At 36.7% G+C, this 18,332-nt stretch overlaps 1 protein-coding gene across 4 annotated transcripts in view; it reads left to right on the top strand.

Annotated features, from left to right (window-relative positions):
* Positions 1-8,858: 8,858 nt before the first annotated feature.
* The window catches only part of PNPLA4 (patatin like phospholipase domain containing 4), a 28,506-nt gene continuing 19,032 nt past the window's right edge, over positions 8,859-18,332 (top strand). The window contains exons 1-4 of one of the 4 annotated variants that reach the window (XM_026087624.1): positions 8,859-8,946; positions 10,306-10,610; positions 11,432-11,558; positions 17,494-17,678. In XM_026087624.1, the coding sequence (XP_025943409.1) occupies positions 10,452-10,610; positions 11,432-11,558; positions 17,494-17,678 (471 nt within the window). In that variant the 5' untranslated portion in view covers positions 8,859-8,946; positions 10,306-10,451. Of the gene's footprint in view, positions 8,947-9,047; positions 9,069-10,305; positions 10,611-11,431; positions 11,559-17,493; positions 17,679-18,332 lie in introns of those variants that run through there. The other 3 variants (XM_026087625.1, XM_026087626.1, XM_026087627.1) reach the window with 3 other exon arrangements.

Here is an 18,332-nt window from a genome sequence, read left to right on the forward strand (position 1 = left end):
AGAGCAAGAAATAAAAGGTAATTTCAGAGAAAATCACTGGCGAAAATGTAATGACTTATTAATCTGGTAGAGTTTAAATATTAGGGATTGTGCAGGATGCAAAGCACTTACCTAGCTACTTAGGTGTTGAATTGGAACTTGCAAAGGAATGGAAGAAGCCTATACATCAAAAGAAATGATTATGAGCTGTCATTGTTTACAAATACACCTCTTCTCAGGCTTACACAGAGACTCATTTATTCATATTTAATAAAAGAAACAACAAAACAACATCTACAGAAGGGTTTTCAGAGGAAGCGGTAAAGAGCAGAATACGGGCAAGTCAGCTGTGAATCTGAAAAGGGACATCCACACAGGTATTGGGCTTCTAGACAGTAATTCATCTTGCCTCAGCATTTCGAATGATGGCAGACTTGGCATTTGGCAGCGCAATGAGCCTACTCCATTGCCAGGACAGAGATTCATTTTGCCAAACTTCAGACATTTATTTCTGAGGAGGTTTTCTTAGACATCAGTGTCAATACAGAAAAATAAGGAGTTTTAGAGAGAAAGTATTCTCAGTGAAGAGAAATGGACATTTTTAGAAAGGAATATTGTCTTTGGGATAAAATAAATTCCTTTCTAAAAACATCTGTTTCTCTTCACTGATCATTAAGGCAGCTTAGAATGACTAGCTCAAATACCTATGTCTAGAATGTAGCCTAAGCCTGTTTTGCTCTGATGAATCCCACCCAAGATACCAAGAAATGAAAAGAGGAAATGTAAAAAAGTGAGACAAACAGCAGCACCATCTCCTATTTAGACTGTAGTCTCAGAAACTCCTAAAAGCTGGAACAAGGTACATTATGTATGGTTTACAGTGGAAAATCCACACAAAGAATTACTTTGTGTAACTGATACAGCATGCCTTAAAAAATTAAAAAATTAAGTTTAAAAGCAAAATTAAAAAACACAGCTGTGCAAGACTGAGATGACTGTCATCCATTTCTGCATTTTTTTGGGTGTAAATTATTTCAGTAATGGAAATAAGAAATCTAAAAACATTTTAAATTAAGAGAGTGAAGTGGAAAGACAACTGCTTTTACAATCAAATGGTTCTTTGATTTGTTACATGATTTTGGAATGTATCAACAGTGTAAGCATCATACACACACATATATGTATATGTTCGCACACACACAACATGAAATAGACTTGCAGACTGATTTGTACTCATGAAATTTATGACTTGATGCAGACAAGTCCTGAAAATTGTGTCATTTTTCAGATTAATAGCTAAAGGACACCTAAGGTGTTAGTAGATCTTATTTGAATGAAATGTTTGTAGTGACATTTTTAATAAGGTGCCCAGGAACAGCTCTTACCTTGGAGGTAGTGGGTTCCATCCCCATGAGAACGTTATAACCCCCCAGGAAAAGCTTTGAGTCTCATTTCATTCTTGTGTTAAACAGAAAGGCCTAGTACACACTAGCATGGAGTATGACACCCTGGACATCAGAAGGAGAGAGGTGTACCAAGCCCCTGCACTTGCCCTCAGTGGGGATTTCCCTGGCTGTACTTCCCCCTGCCCCAGGCATGTGGCAAGAGGAAGGAAGGGATTTTTGTTTTTCCAATATATAACAACTGTCCTCATCTAGCATTACCCTGATAACAAATACACTACACTGTTCTTGTTTTGTATGCTATTGTTCTCTTAAATCTCCATTGTGTTACACAAGTCTATTAAACAATTTTCTGTTGAGATCACCACCAGCTAAAAAAGCATTAGGCTTCTGAAGAGACCATTTAAAAAAGTTGTAAGTTTTAGGTTCTCCACCTCTCTTGTAAATTTATTACAATATTCCAGTAATATACAAGTCCATAAATGTAGGATTCATGTTAATTGCTCTGGGCATCTGACTGTTAGGCTTCTAATTCAACCAACTCAGATATCTGAAAAAGAGAGGCCATTCAGAGGGTGAGTCATTTCATCTTATGATACGATGTGAATTGATTTAGCTTATTGCCAATGCATATCAAAGTACAGTTTTCTCTAAACAAATAAATGAATAATTTTGGGGTCAGAATGAATAGGGCAGATAAATCTTTAATAAGGATCTTTCAAAATGAAAAAAAAATCAGTTCTCTTTTCAGAACAATGCTTTGTTTCAAAATTTACAACATTTATTTTTAATAAAATAAAGTAATTTTTGGCTTTGGATAGAAGACAGAAAGTGGCTCTATTCACTGTCATTCCTTTTGAACAAACTGTTTGGCACATTTGCCATGTGTGACAAAGAAAACAAAGATTAGCTTTACAGGATGACTGTCAGGGAAGACACATTTTTCCAGCTTGAGTTGGTCAGTTGTATGCCACAACAGGCAAACCGTACCTTGCTTCCCATATCAGTGTTATAATGACAATGAATATTGAAAATAACTTTTTAACTAGATGATAATATCTGGGCACAAACCAAACTTTCAGAGACTGATGGGACAGAGACTGTAAAGCTGCTAAAAGGCTGACAATGTAGAATATCTAGGAAGCAAAATCAGATCAAATACATGATTTAAATAATTCTCATCTATTCAGTCTAGATAGATGAGGCCTTAAGGAAACTGAGGAGGAACTATCTTCCCCTTGATATTTAGAAGTAACTTGAAAATGTCACCTTTGGACTAGGTAACCACTGCTGTGAGTCAACCCGGGAAAAAAACTCAGTCTTATTTTTAGCTGGTCTTACTCAGTTTTAATGAAAAATAAATCTTCCAGATAAACAGTGCATGGGAATAACAGTGAAGGGTCAAGAAGCACACCTTGTCTATACAGCTTGTTCAGAGTCAATTTAAGTGGCATCCAAGTGATAAACTGGAGGCAGGAAGGACAGGTGAACAATCAAAAATCAAAGACAAAGACAAGCTTTATTAGATACAACTGTGAAAAAAACAATATACACATTATGCAGTCCTCATCCTCATAAGCTAGATTTTACCAATCTGTTTAGGGTGCCTTAAATCACATAATGTCAGCTAGTCTTCCCATGGTTTGTATTTTGGCTTAGTTATAGCTATATCACTGCTGCTTAAATCAAGTGGAAGCTGGTCAGCCTGCAAGTTATATCATATAAAGTAAGTATGTTACACTGGATATGCCTAAACTCAGTCAAATTCATTCATGCTTGGAGTGAACTGGTAAGGTTCAACAAATCTAACCATTTCATAGTAATATACTGCATAAATTTTACTTAATAATAAATCATTGTAATCTAGCACAATGCTTAAAAATTATTTTGCTTTATAGAAATATTCCTTGCAAAAGTGCCCATGCATATGTTTAGAAGCTTTAGCTCAATCAGCCAGCTACTTAAGAAACTCAGAAAAGACCATAGAAATAGTCTGGCTGACATTATTCTACCTCTTTGCTCGGAGAGGCTGAGAATGTTAGCCTTCTGCCTGGAATGATTTTCTTGGCTAAAAACAAATAGGACAACTGTCTCCCACTTTTTTTTTTTTCTTTCTGATTGTATCTGAGATGGCAGATCACAAGGCCGTGTCTGGAAAACATTTGTTCAACGGACTTCTGGCAACCTATGATCCAGCTTTCCAAACTGAAGCTTAGGATAGGTTCTTTGGGACAACTCCTACATTTGTTCCTTCTGTGAACTTATATCTCCTGTAACCCATCTCTCTTTGTGTCACTTTGTTCGGACACTTTATCTGTGCGCAGAGACTCTACAAGCAGGATATACACAGCTAAAAGTGTAAAGCAAATATTCATTGGCTATCATACATATGATAGCTACCATTTAACAAGCTACTAGGCTAAGCTTTAATATGCTCACTGCTCCTTATAAGACACCCAAAGATTCCTTGCTAGCCAGGCAGGTGGTCAGGAGGAGAAGGGTCAGCTCCTGAAAGGGAGCCTCAGTGTTATTCAACTGCCATCTTCTGCCACCCCCCCCCCTTTTTTTTTTATACTTCTCCATGTTGGTGTTTTTTCCTTGTCTTACCTCTGCCTGCAATTTTACCATTCTTATCTCACATGGCAAGAAATCTTTCCTACCTCACCCTACAGACTTTCTGACATTTTTCTTCACAACTTAGCTATTTCCTCAGAAGTCTGAGCCAAGGTTATGTAGCTGGGCAGTATCAGAGATGGGCCTTGGATCCTTGGAAAACAGAGTTAGAGAGAAAGGGAGTTACATTCTTTTTCAGCATGGGAGATGACTGTGACAAAGGATGTAAGGATTAGCTGGCTAAGATTTAGGATAGGTAGCTACCATATAGATCCATGGGTTTGAATGTCAGCTACACAACAGTAACTTTCTATGTTCTCCAGCTTACCCACAAAAGAAAAGCTTATCCTCTTCCCTGTGATACACCATTAGATATTTCTGCAAATCCTAGTTCACTGCAAAAAATCGTTACTTTTTATTGAATTTTAGTTAGTTTTCAATCCATGTATCAGCATTTGGATCCAGGCCAATTTGAATTAATGTTGCAAAATGCTGCACTAAATCCTTTAATGACATCCATCCAAAATCAGGATCTTATATCCTCTCCATGAAAATACAGAGCTCATAAGAAAGAGACATTCAATAGCAGACATATTTTTAAAATATATATACTTCTGAATAATATGCATCACATTTCTGTCAGCAAAAAAAGGCTTTCAAGTTGTCTTATTCTTAACTGATTTTCCTTATATGCTTTCTCATTTTCTATATAAGGATCAATCTGTGAACTAAGAATTCACAGTCTAACTGGCAGAGACACATCACAGTAATTACACCACTAACCAACTTAATCATGCTGACCAAAACTGTAACAAAGATAGAGTCTTATTACCAAGAGCTCCTTTTGCAGCTGTAGCTTAGCCTGTTCAGGCAACTGATTTTAGATACCTCCAATTAAGTTGTACCTTAATCATCTCAGTGCTCCAAAATACCCGTTCTGGAAAACACCATATTGCAAAGCTATTTAAATTATTATGCAATCTATGTCAGGATTGTTTTTTCTTTTTTTTTTGGGGGGGGGTGCATTTTCTTAAGAAAATGGCAAAGAACTATGACTGACTATAAATGAACAAAGACTAAAAGATTTATGTCATGCTATAAAATGCTGAATTTATCTAAATAAATTTATCTAAATAAATTTATCTAAATATTAGCACACAGCAGGTAAAAAGAGACATGAGTGACAGCTGCAGAGAGACAGATGGACAGATAGACTCCCCCTCCCTAACAGTATGCTGTCCTCAACAATTACTTGCTTTGCCTACGCTTGGACCTAGCCCTGATTACATTATCTCCAAAACAGAAACCTTAATCTACATTACTAATTTTCCAGTGTATGAATAGACCAGACACAGTGCAGAAGGAACAACAGGCTAGCTACTATACTTTAACACACATCTGGAAGGATGAGAATTCAAAGGTTCCTCTTGCCATTTTTGTGACTTTTGTACCTGCCAAAGCTGTCAACTAAAGTATCAATTTAGATGGAAGCGTGGTCCTAACAACATTAATGCATACTACACATTAGAACAGGAATCCTCGGTCTATAATTAAAGCAAGATTTTTTTCCACTGTTAAGGCTTATCTGTCTTTCTTGTCTACAAGCTCATTCTGTAAGTATGGGGAGACCAGTGCAGTACGATGGAAAGAGAAGGCAATAACTCTATGTAAGAGGGTTTGGCTACTGTGTGCACTTCAGTAGCCAGAAGACAATCCCAGGTCTCTATGTTTTGCAACTCTTTTTCCTTTACTGTGCATTTGGGATGCAAGCCAGTTGTTGTTGCTGCTGCTTCCTCTTCCTGCCCACCCAAAATACCTGCAGTGAATTTCAGTGTGAATAAATTCCTAACCAACCAAAAAACCTCTCCTTTTGTAAAGTATTAAAGGACTATTCTTTATGAATACACAGAAAATTCAAAGAAAATAGAGCTTTATGCACAAACGTTTTAGTATAACTTCCATCAATTCCACGGAACTTGTTCCTCTGTTTTACTGTAAACTGAAATTTACTTCCAGTGGCGAGTCAGACTTTGTTTTCTTCACTTCTGTAAGAAAGCTGGATGCAGAACTTTCTAATTTTTCAGAGAAATATAGGAAGCCCTGTATGCAGGCTATTCAATGCAGCAATTTTTCTTTGAGGATGGGCTTATTTTTTAACTGCATGTATATCACAAACAGGTTTAATAAAAGTTAAAAAACAGATTGTGGGAAACAATGACTTTAAGGAAATCAGTGCTTATCTATGGCTACAATTGTGTTAACATAGTAAAATAAGAAGTTCCTTTGTTTCTGAAATACTTGCCATTTTAAATTTCTCTTCCTGAGCAGGGAGAGAAACAAAATATTTTATTGAATCAGCTGAAGTGACATCTAGTATTGCTAATGACGGTAATCATTTAAATTAACATAAGAATGAGATAAAAGCCAGGAGTAACAGCCACATAAAAAGGATAGAGAGAAGAGAAAGAGAAAAGGCAAGTCAACTAGTGGATGCTATACTCAGGTCCACATTCTTCTTTCTCTTGTGTCTAGTTTTTACAGATCACCATTTGTGAGAAAGTGTCAGAGATCCACTGTTTATGTTCCTGTGAAAACTGGGCCTGAACTGTCAGATATTTCTGCATTGCTCTAATGAGAAGCATACCTCAGGATTATGCCACTGTTTGATTAATTTATTTCTCTTCCCCCCTTCCTTAGAAACAAGATTTTAACTTTTAGAGTGCTAAATCTACATAAGCTGTCATACAGAAAAAAATCCAAGGCAACTGATAAGACTTAAAATAAGCGATTCCAAAGCCATTAAATAAAAAGATGCCTATGACATTTCCAGAAATATTTTGTAAACATACACATTCATATCTCACTAGCGTGTCACATTTAATATTTCTTTTCCTTACACTGACAAGTAATATGTACATCAGTGTCTTCCGATGATCAAACCCACAGATGTACATTTGCTGTTCTCACTTCTAACCATCTTTAAGTTGCTGATAGCATACATACATATATACTAAAGGTGAATTTTCTTGTGATTCACCTTTTAAATATTGCATTTTTTTGTCTTCAAAACTCTGCTAATTTATAAGAGGATAGCAGTTGCAGTTCCGGGTTATGCTACAATAGGCTTTGTAGTCTCTATACAAGGAAATATGTGTTTTGCAGGATTCCACGTAGAAATTATCCTACAAATTTTTATTCACATATTTTCTACCTTAGGATACCAGCATTACAAACCTATGAATATTTGTAAGATGTTAGGGTGAAATTAATTAGTGAAAAATATGCATAATTTTTATCTGCATATTTCCATTTCTCACAGGCATGTTTGATAAGCCATAAATTAAAAGTCAAAGACCTTGCAAATGTTCAAATCTCTAAAGTAAAGGTGGATATTCTTTAGTCCTACGCTTTCTGAAATAGATTAAACTGAAGCACAAATTAATACTTTATTATTATTTATTAAGCAAGTACTTTAATGTAAGGGTAGGAAATTTAATAGCTGAAAAGAGGGCCAGATTCAACTGGATACTTAAAGTTTCTCAACTTGTTTTCAGCATTCCTCTCCAATAGGCATTTGTCTGGTTTCAAGATACTCATTCACCTTAAACTGTGTGTAATTTTCAAGTGTTCCCCAGCTACTTCTAATGTTTTAGTGCCTATCCTTTTAGGTCTAAATTGTTAAAAAAGCAGCTCTTTTGAGACACAACAGAGAATATTTTACAAAGAAATTGCATATATTTATTACTTTCAGAAAATAACAAGGCACTACATGCGTTTTAATTGTTTTATTGCATTTTTCTGTAAGTAACAATAAAATTATGATTTCTACCATGAAGCCAATTTTTAATTGCCAAAATTAATCAACTCCACTCTACAAACTAGAAACTAAAATCCATTTATCCCATTTTACATATTGGAAACCAAATTTCAGAAAGACAGAGGCCAAATGTAGCATTTAAAATGCTATAACCAACCCTATCAGTGTAGCTTTAGTAAACTATTACTGTAATTGTATTTTACTAGACCCATGTGCAGTCCACTGCAATAAACACAACCCAGATTCCCCTAAGGCACCCCTGAAATGACACAACTCCTTATCTTATACTGCTGTTTACATACTTTATGATAACTGAATTGGAAAGCCAGAACTACACTAGAAGGATCATGTCTCACAAGGTCTTTTCAACTCTGTATTACTGGCTCTGACTTAGTTCAGATCAGTAACAGCTGAAAACTGATTCTGTACAGTGAACTGTTGCAATTAGATGATCTCCATCACCAGACTTCCAATATGAGCACCTACCACTGAATATCAAAGCTGGGATACATCTTGCCAGCTTTTAGTGTCTGCAAGCTAGGTGGTGCTTGTAAGCTAGCTGCCTTAAAATCCTTCTCGATCTTTGGATAAAGACAACTACAGAAAGCAACTCATCCCAAGAAAGATACCTAATGTCACAAATGCACACCAGCTTTAAACAACCAGAAGCTAGCCGGCAGGTTTTCCCCACAAAAATGGTTGCACCGTCTTGTATCCCAAACCTGCCCCTCCCATGTACCAAGTGTAGAGGTCAGACAGGCGAAAGAGGCTAATAAGCTATCACTATTTTTTTCCGTCCTGAGGCCGCTCTTTCAGCCACAACCCCCTAGGTAGCGCTAGCTGCCCTGAGAAACTCTCCTCCGACGCCAGGCCAAACACCCTTCCGCTGAGCGAAACGGGGCCGACCGCAACTCATCGTGTCACCCCCCTCCTCGGAGCCGCCGCTCCAACGACCGCCACGGCTGTTCCCGGCCCCCACCCGGTGACCAGGGCTGCCCCGGGCTGCGCATGCGCTCAGTGACGGCGTCACGGGGGAGGGACGCTCCCGCCCTCCGCGGGCGGCCGCTTGCCGCCTCGAGCCTCCGCTGCCGTGCTACCTCGGGAGCCCCCCCCGCTGCTGCGGCGGCGGCGGAGGTAGCGCCCGGGGGCGGGTTTTTTTTGGAGGGGGCAATCTCGCGAGCTTTCGGGCGAGGAGCGAGCGACCGCGGGGGAGGGGAGAGGGAGGAGGAAGAGAGGGGGGCGCGCGCCGTCGTCAGGTGCGTCAGGGCGCGCAGGGGCCCGGGCCGGCGCGGCGCGGCTCAGGTGGCCGTTAACGAGAGCGGTGGGGCGGTGCCTCCGCGGCGGCGTTGCTGACAGCGGGGCGGCCCGGGAGAGTCCAGCTCCCGCCGGGGCGCTAAAGGGAGCAGGGCGCTGCTGCTGTCGCGTAGCCCGTGTTAGACTCCTGTGTGGGTCTGAGGCGGAAATATACCGCTCGGGGAAACTGATGATTTGGGCTGTGAGGTTAAAACCGGAAGGGATTTGGCCAGCTTTAAAAATCGCCTTCTGTTACTTTTTTAAAAGAAGCAGTGACGTTTCTTTATTTTACGATCACCTAAATTGTCACTTGGCTTCTTGTGTTTATTGTACGAAGAAGCTGTGATTCACAGTTTTGGCTGTGTTTTGCTTGTTAATATTGGTTGTTTACAAAAAAAAGAAAAAGAGAGAGGAAAAATCAAATTCTGGGCCAGATCTCATGGTGCAGATGATGATGTGGAAAGCCTGAAACCCACTTATTTGGTTGGGGTTTAATTTGAAGTTGATAGTGGTCGAGACCTTGCATAAACAGAATCACACTTTGTTTCCCCCACACACACTGGTAATCAGGGCAATAACTTGTTTTTCTTTTCATGTGAGCAAGTTCATTTTCATCTATTATACTTCACTGTCAAAACCTTGCTAGGTGTAAATCAGTTTTACAGTTTGATTTGTGTGTCACACCTGTGATTGCCTTGTAGCACAGAAAATTACAAGGTTTACCTCCTACCAGCCAGCCTGCTTGACTTTTCTTTCTTAGGCTCTGACAGTGCAACTTTGTGAACAGTTGATTTGAAGACAGGGGAACTCTCACATTTTTCAGCTGAGATAGAAGTAACAGCATGGTCATGCTGTTAATTATAAGGATTTTTTTTCTCATTTGTTCTTTGCATTAATTAACACTTTTAGTGCTTCCTTTTTACAAAATGAACAATTAATTTTATGGAGTCAGATAGCATACTGCAAGGTTATTGCTGGTGAGAGAGAGGTGCATGCTAAATACTTTAAACTGCCAAGAGCTGTTTCAGTTTCAGTGTCATATCAACTGTTAATCTGAAAGCATCAATGTTTTAAATCTTGATTCCTTGAAAGCTGACCATGTGAAAGTGTTGTGAAGAGGGTTCTGTTGCAGAATCAGGGTGTTAGTGTGCCCTACTACTACTTTTCAACTACTCAGGTTTTTTTTCATGTTTTAAACAGGTTATGAGGAGAAATCTCTGTTGTGTACTTCTGTGGTGTCCAGCAGCTCATCTGTTGATATACTTCCTTTATAACTCCATGGTAAAACAACTTCCAAGAGTGTCTGTTTACTGCAGCATCTGAATCCAGAGGTTATTTTTAAGAAAATGTGGACTGCTAAAATTCTTTGTAGTGCTCAAATACAGTTGCTTCACTTGACAGAAGGCAGATTATGTAGTCTCATGTTTCCAAAAACTCAGCAGTTCTGGACTGGTATTCTAAACTATTGTACCATATGGGCACCATGGAACAGAGTTAAATGCCAGGTAAGTATTTATCTTTGTGGTGCTCTAGGTATATGTGGTTTGGATTGATCCAGAGATAATACCATTTCTTTTAGAACCTACAGGGTTAAGCTTTTGCTCTTGCAGCCTTACTCATGAATTAAAGATGCCTTTCATAAGTAAGGTTAAGGGGCAGGCAGCAGAAAGTTGCAGGAGACCTGGTGTTGCAGTATAAACTTTTTTGTGTGTCTTGCAGTTAATTTTCAATTAAAATTTTATTTGATTTATCATATGTATTTATTTGTTGTTAATAATTTTTTTAGTTATGCTGTAGACAATATACAGTGATAGCTGACAGACTTATTAGTTAAAGTGACAACCCTCTAGTAAAGAATAAGATCAGAGTTCTCTGGAAAATCGTTTGTACTAATACAATATCGCAGAGTGGGCAAAAAAAGTCAGTTTCTACTGGATTGGTAAGAGAGAATAAAAACATAAGAGTGTTTATAAAAAAAAAATCTGTCAATATAAACAAAAAGTATAAAAACGATATAAAATAGAAAATATAAGATTAATCTTAGAGACTGACAGTTCCAAGTTGGAGTGTTTGTCCTTTTCTAATAGTAAGTAGCTGTATATAGTTGAGTGAACCTTTAAAAATATAAATAGCTGCATGCAATTTTTAAATAATAGAATATTGTGTTTTCCAGTTAGTTTAATGGGGCTAAGCAATTATGAGGAAATCTTCTAGACAGTTTTGCAACTATTTTAAATAGATTAGCAAAGTCTATTAAGGATATTTTTTTCCTATATATGCCTGCTGCTTCTCTTCTAAATAATAATATTTGACTGTATAATTGTAGGTTTCCAAGATAAATGATGAAGAATCAGTAGTAGATACAACAGCTGCTGTTAGTGCACAGGGAACTAAAATAGCTGCTGGAARAAATCTCAGTGGAATATGTAATGGAAAACACCATTCATTAGAAGGTATTTAACCTTTCCTTACCCTCATCTTAAAAAGCAACCCCTCTCCATCTTCTCTTGATATCTTGTATTAATGATCAAGATGGTCTAAACTATTAACTTTAGTTTTACATCATGTGTTGTTTGTTTGTTTGTGTCTTAATGACTGGATTGTGCATTGATTTTATTATTTATTTATTTGTACGCCAACTTCATTCAACTCTTAAAATGCTTATTCAACCTGACTGGACAGATGCAAAACTTATAGTTTTCCCACCTTCCCCCTAGCCACTGTGGTGACTTAAGAAAGTAGAACACAGTCTTGTTGGATGGGTAATTGTTTTGTGTGAGCCCATTTTGGCCTGGGAAAATCAGTTCCTTGAATAATCACTGAAGACTATAAATGGTCTTTGATGTCAGTGAACTTTTTGACTGGTTCTTGATGTTTAAAACAGAAAAACATTCCTATGTGAGTGGAGATTTCTGGTTTGGGGGAACTTAATGATAATATGACCTTTTTTTAGCAATGCTTCCTTGCTAAACAGTTCTTTTCTTCCCATGACTTTGCTTGTTTTCTCATTCCTAACTAATAACTAATCCTCAAATGTGGCATTTTGCATCATACATCTTTTATCTTAAACTACTTTAAAGTAGTTTTTAGCTCCTGTGCTTCAGGGTGTTTGGTCATTCTCATTCTATGTATATTTAATTCTTGTTTGTAAAGGTTTTCTAGTCAGTTGCTTTGGGCGTTTTCAGCTTTTGTTTACAAACTGGATGACTAGTTAAGACACTGAGATTTTATACTGTTTACCTAATTACATTGTCCAGAAAACAGCATTATGAGAAACTGTTGTGCTATTTGTTGTACATGGCAATTAAGAAGACAGTACCTACCCCCAAAAAGCTATTTTGTAATATGTCCTGATTCTGCAGTAGACTTGTTTCTTTATATATACTCTGTTGCATGTTTGCATTGTGAATGGATGAGATGCTATTAAGTATACAAAAACTAATCCCCCACACACAGCCTGAAGTATAATATATTTTTTTAAGCACCACTGAATACTTCTGACAGATGTGACAATCTTTTAAATATAACTGTTAGGGCTGCGCTTATTCCAGAATGCTCTTGCATTATCCATAAAATAATGTGATTGAGCAGACCCAGTGTCCTTGTTTGTTTCTTGCTGCATGTAGCTTTTTTTACACTTTTAATTTTCTTGGTAGACCACAAAAACATACCTATCCCATTAGCCAGTTGAAAGCCTTAGATTTTCAAATTTGCCAGTCATGTAATTAACAATGTCTTTGCAAAGCAGTGACTAGAGTATTTGCTAGGTCTTCCACGAGCTGTAACTCTACAGAGTATGCACTGCCTAGTTCTCTGCTGAAATGTATTTGTGCATCTTGTAAAGTTCATTAAAATTTTTTCTTAGACATGTCAATATCATAACTTTTAAATTATTGTTATCTTTAAAGATATCTTTAACTTATATTTAATTCTCTAAGAATTTTTGTGATGAAGTCTTGTGGAACAGATGTTTTGTACTAAGATAGCAGGATTTCTGCTGTTTGATCAGTCAGCTGAAAAAACAGGATCTCGTTCCATGTCCCGGTGTGACTGCATTCCCATTTTTGGTACTCTGTAAGAAATTGCCAGGGAGTAGTTATACTGTACTTCAATTTCTCCGTATGTCTTGAGAATTGTTACAATCCTGCTATTCTTTTTGATCAAAAAAGCAGTGATCTAGAAGATCATCAGAGAAAAAAAGTTTTTGACTCATATTGTCTCTGAGATATGCCGTTCTAACTTGCAAATCAAGTGTTGCCATGACATTTGCAAGCTTCAAAAGAAATGGGAAGCTTTATATTCTTATGAAACAGAGTATCTTGTTTCCTGTCTCTCCCTTTTCTGATTTCACAGGGCATTCGTTGATCTAATGAATGCTTTCTCATCTTTTCCTCTTACTCAGAGAATTCTCTGAAAGGTGAAACAAGACTGCCTAACTGTCAGTGAGAAGCCTGTTTGCTGGATCTGCATCTGTTAAGCAGATAGTTCCTTATAGAACCATGATTTTTGTTCTTCATCTATATCTGTCTTCTTTGTAGGTCATCTGCCTTGTTACAGACTTTTTTTTTCTTTCACCTCCCTCATTTCAGTCAGTGTACAGAACCTCCCTGTAGGTAGATACATAGCACTGAATGAAAATGTCTCTCTTCTGTTTTCTGTTGTTCTCTTTTCTATAATGATAGTGATTTGTAATACTCCTCTCATTATAATAGTCTGAACAAAAGAATTTTCAATAAAAATTGACCCAGATATGGGTCAGAACTGGCTATCGCTTATGAAGTTAAATATTATATGATTTTTCAAGCTGGATAAAGTCAGTAGCAACCTTGTCTGATTGGTTTGATTGCAAAGCTGCCCCTGCTTTGAGCAGAAGGTTGAACTAGAGACCTCCTGAGGTCTATGGTGCAATGATTTTTTTTTACTCACTGTTTACCCACTTAAAGGTTTGTTACATGTATGTGCAAAACCCATTTTCCAGTCTTGCAGCTAGAGGTAACCACTGGATCTGCCATTTGAACCTGAATGTCATCTGCCAATTCAGATTTGTACTAAATAAAGTATTTTTAGATGCAGTTTATATGTAACAATATGTAGCCTAGGCCTGGGAAGTGGCACTAACTAATCAAAATGTAATGCCCTGGTAACAGAAATATGCTGTTAGCTTTGACTTGAAATCTGCTTGGGGAATTTGTAAAGCAATGTTCTATTGCGTAACATACCCCGTGGATCAAATACTTGTGTAAAAAAAAAAAAAAAAATTCTTTGGCTACTTTTTGGGTTGCATTAAAATAATACATTCACCTTTTTAATCTCACAGTCTACTCCTACCAAAGTTCAAGTGAATCGAGCAGCATGCTTTAACAGTATTCCTTTAATTGAAGTCTGCATGATCTTTTCTCTTGTTACTTGTTTATCTCTCACTGAATCCTTCTGTCAGTCAGCAAACTGATGTGAATACTCTTTTTTTTTTTTTTTTTTTTTTGGAGGGAGACGAGGAAGGAGGGAAGAAGGAGGAAGAGAAGTAAGGGATCTGAACATTAGTTAAGAAATTACCTGATACTAAAGAGCGAATACTATGTGTCCAGACACTTAAGAAAACAATGGTTACTCACAATAGCTGATTCTTAGATAGAACTAAAGGTCATGTAAGAAAATAAATTTCCTCAAGAAGCATTATAACAGAAGGGAAGGACTTTTGACTTCAGTATTTTTTTAGCAGCTTGTGATCTTAGATTTAAGTTTGACATCTCCTTTCCTATTCTTCTTGCTTTAAAGAAAATGTGCCAGCCATTTCTATACACACTGTAGTATGGTATCTACAAATGCAGAAGCATAAGCTTGTTTAAATAAACTTGTGTTTCTTAGTTATCTTTCATAGGTCCCTTAGAAATAATCTTTGGGATCTGTGAACTCTTTTACTTTGCTTGTGTATCTTCTGACCAAACAGCTCTGTAAACATAGTCCTTATTTGATATAATAGCTCATAATAGCAGTGTGTTTTCTTGAAATCTTTTTGGACTAAAATAGGAGTCAATACTATATGGAAAAAATACATATCCTAATCAGTGTTGTATTGAAAGAGAATGTCAGATGTATAGGTAATTCCAGCATTCTGACTGTATGATAAAAGGAAGCACTTTTTTTCCCCCCACCCATTGTTTTTATAGCAATGTAAGCAGTTATTTTCCCAAACTTGGTTTTCTTGCTATCTGATAACACAACTGCTTTAACTAACTTCACCTTTTCTTTTTTTTTTTTTTTTTGGCAGAGTGCCCCTTGATGTAAGTGCACTTTTGCTCCTAACTTGCAGAAGTCATGTTGGTTAACTTCAAAAGTTTAGCCAGCCTCAGAGGAAGCAAATCACTCCATTGAGTGTTTTAGTTTTTCCCCACTCTGTATGTTATACGTTAAAATCTTGAAAGTATAATTGTGTTTGTTGTTTTCCAGGAAATTTCCAGCAAACTCTTTCTATCTTTTCTGCAGTATGGTGATTTTTGTTTTTTTTTAATTAAAAGGGCCTTTCTTTTTGAGAGCAGTATGACAGCTTATCATTTACTTCATTTTACAAATGTCTCTCTCTCATATCCCCAGACCAAAAACCAACCTGAAACCCATTCTGTCAGTACAAAATATCTTAGATTTAAGCTACAGGTATTCTTATTTACTGATGGATGTGCTGTGTAAAGGGGATAAAGATGATAAATTACTTTATGATAATGTAAGGTTTTAGCAGGATGACTGACCTTTTAATGCAACAGACAGTATGCCCTGGCACTATGAGATTTTCTATCTCTTTTTTTTTTTCCTCCTGTGGATAGATCAATTGAGTTTTTAAGCTGGTCTGAGGTTACAAACATTTGCAGTGGTCCTAGTTTTGATTTAGTTTAGTAGAATTTCAGCCTTATAACTCCACTGAAGAGGTATTGCATTGCATTTCCAATATCTAATGTTAAATATGACCTACAAAAATTGGTAAAATCTTTTAGTTCCTTGAATTTATTCCATGAGCCCTATTCAGTTTTCTCTTTCATACTGCTAGTTGCTCTTTCCATGTGTTGTGACTTGTCATCTAAATAAGAGGTGGTGGCTGGGTTTTTATTGTATGCCTTTTTTTTTAAGGGAAAACGGTAATCCTTACAGTTGGACTGGCAGAGAACAAGACCCTCTTGTGGTCTGATTCTAACCATACCCTGGGTAAAGCAGTTGATTTTAGCTTGTCTTCCTATTGAGTGTTTTTCAAAGCTGCTTCTTACCCTCATTTTTCTTACTCCTCCCACTGCTGAGCTGAATAGACAGCTTACAAAATCTGTTGCTGTACGTCTGCTTCTCTTTATTAGAATTTACACTACAGTATCTGTAGATGTTTGCCAACAGAAACAGCTAGCTATCTCATTATGAGCCAGAATAATCAAGTATGTTCCTGAATTTACTGATGTAATTAGTCCTATTCATATTGATACATACCCAAATATACTAGGGATTTATTTTTAATTTCTTATTAAGATAATAAGTAAAATAGTGTAGAATATCTTGCTCTCATAATTGTAGTTATTTGCAAAAACAGAGTTAATAAAATACATGGCCTCAGTGAGGTGGCTTATTTTAAAAACAAGCGAACAGAAAACCTAACAATCTCAACTTAAACTTCCTGTTTGTGTTTTTTATTATTTTCAATTCCATCCTTGAGACCTTCCGTGTGTGTGTGTATACTTGGTATGTATTTTACTTAAGTGTTTTTCCTTTCTTATTCCTTTTAAGGGTAGCAATGATATCTTGTATGTTTTTCTTTTTTTAAATGAGAAATTACTTCTATATAAATTATTGAATATATTATTGAATGCTGATAGTACTTCGTAAGTAAATGAGTTCCAATGATGAAGGAAAAAATTGCTTCTCTATAGAACTGTATTAGGTTCAAGGCTGCACGTCATGTGAGTATGACACAGTGCGATTTGTAATTAAATTTGATTTTGACTCAAGGTAGCTAACAGTGTTATCTCTCCTTAAAATAATAATGCAAAATTTCCAACAGCATTTTTTAATACCTTTGAATAGCTACCTTTGTTTTGCATTTCTTTGACAAATTAGTTGAAATATGCAGTTATATTGTATATAAAGCTTTATTTCCTGACGGAACAAGAGATGTGAAACAACATTTTTCTAAGGAGTATTTCAGAACAGTTGTTTTCAATTTTGGAGATGATAAAATTTTAACAGCTACTTGTTTGATGCATTTGGTAATCAAAAGTGCTCACTGTTCTTAACTAAGCTGCCTTTGGTTATATGGGTATTATACTATATTATATATTCTGTGCCAAAAACTAAATGTATGTTATAAGATCTAATTAACTGATCCTTCTCCTGACTGCAAAACTTTTATTTCCACAGCAAAAATGAAACATCTAAACCTGTCATTTGCAGCTTGTGGGTTTCTGGGTATTTACCACTTGGGGGCAGCAGCTGCTCTTTACAGGCATGGTAAGAAGTTACTGAAAGTTGTGAAAGCTTTTGCGGGAGCTTCTGCGGGATCACTGGCTGCCACTGTCTTATTAGCAGTACCAGAAAATATAGAGGTAAATTAATAAACTCGTAGGTATAGGACATGATCACTTTCAAAGGATATTTTTAAGGATATAATCATCTACTTTAAATTTATTTTAATGAAATATTTCAGTTGTTGTCTTTCTTTTTGCTTCTTATAAAGGAGCAGGACTCACATATGTGTCTTCCTCAAAGAAAATTGTGAAACCTAGACAAAAAAAGTTTATGAAGCAAATATTTCTTTAAAATCTGTGTTCAGTTTATAGTAGAGAATCATGTGGACTTTCTGTTTACATAGCTTAAAACATAAAGTCCATATGTGTGTGAATATTGAGTTATATGCAACCAGATGTACTATATTTCTAGTATATGCACTTTCCTTAATCATTGTGGGTTACAGAGGGTTAATCATTGTCGTCTTGGCTAGAGATTTTAATAGGCTTTCTTAAGCAAATGTATAGTGTCATCCTGTTGTGAAAGGAGATAAGAATGATGGACTGTACCTTACAAGTAGAAAAGCAATGCGCAAAAGCTTTACTGAATGCCAGTGAAGGATTAACCCTAACAAAGTTCTATTCTAGTATTCCTTATGCATGTTTTCTTTCCTGAGGTGTCACCCTTTTCTTGCCATGGAAATTGTGTCATAATCCATAAGATCTCACAGCAAAGCAATCTTCAGTAGCGTT

The sequence above is a fragment of the Apteryx rowi genome, unplaced genomic scaffold (assembly GCF_003343035.1).
Source record: "Apteryx rowi isolate R43461 unplaced genomic scaffold, aptRow1 scaffold_728, whole genome shotgun sequence".
Lineage (NCBI taxonomy): Eukaryota > Metazoa > Chordata > Aves > Apterygiformes > Apterygidae > Apteryx > Apteryx rowi.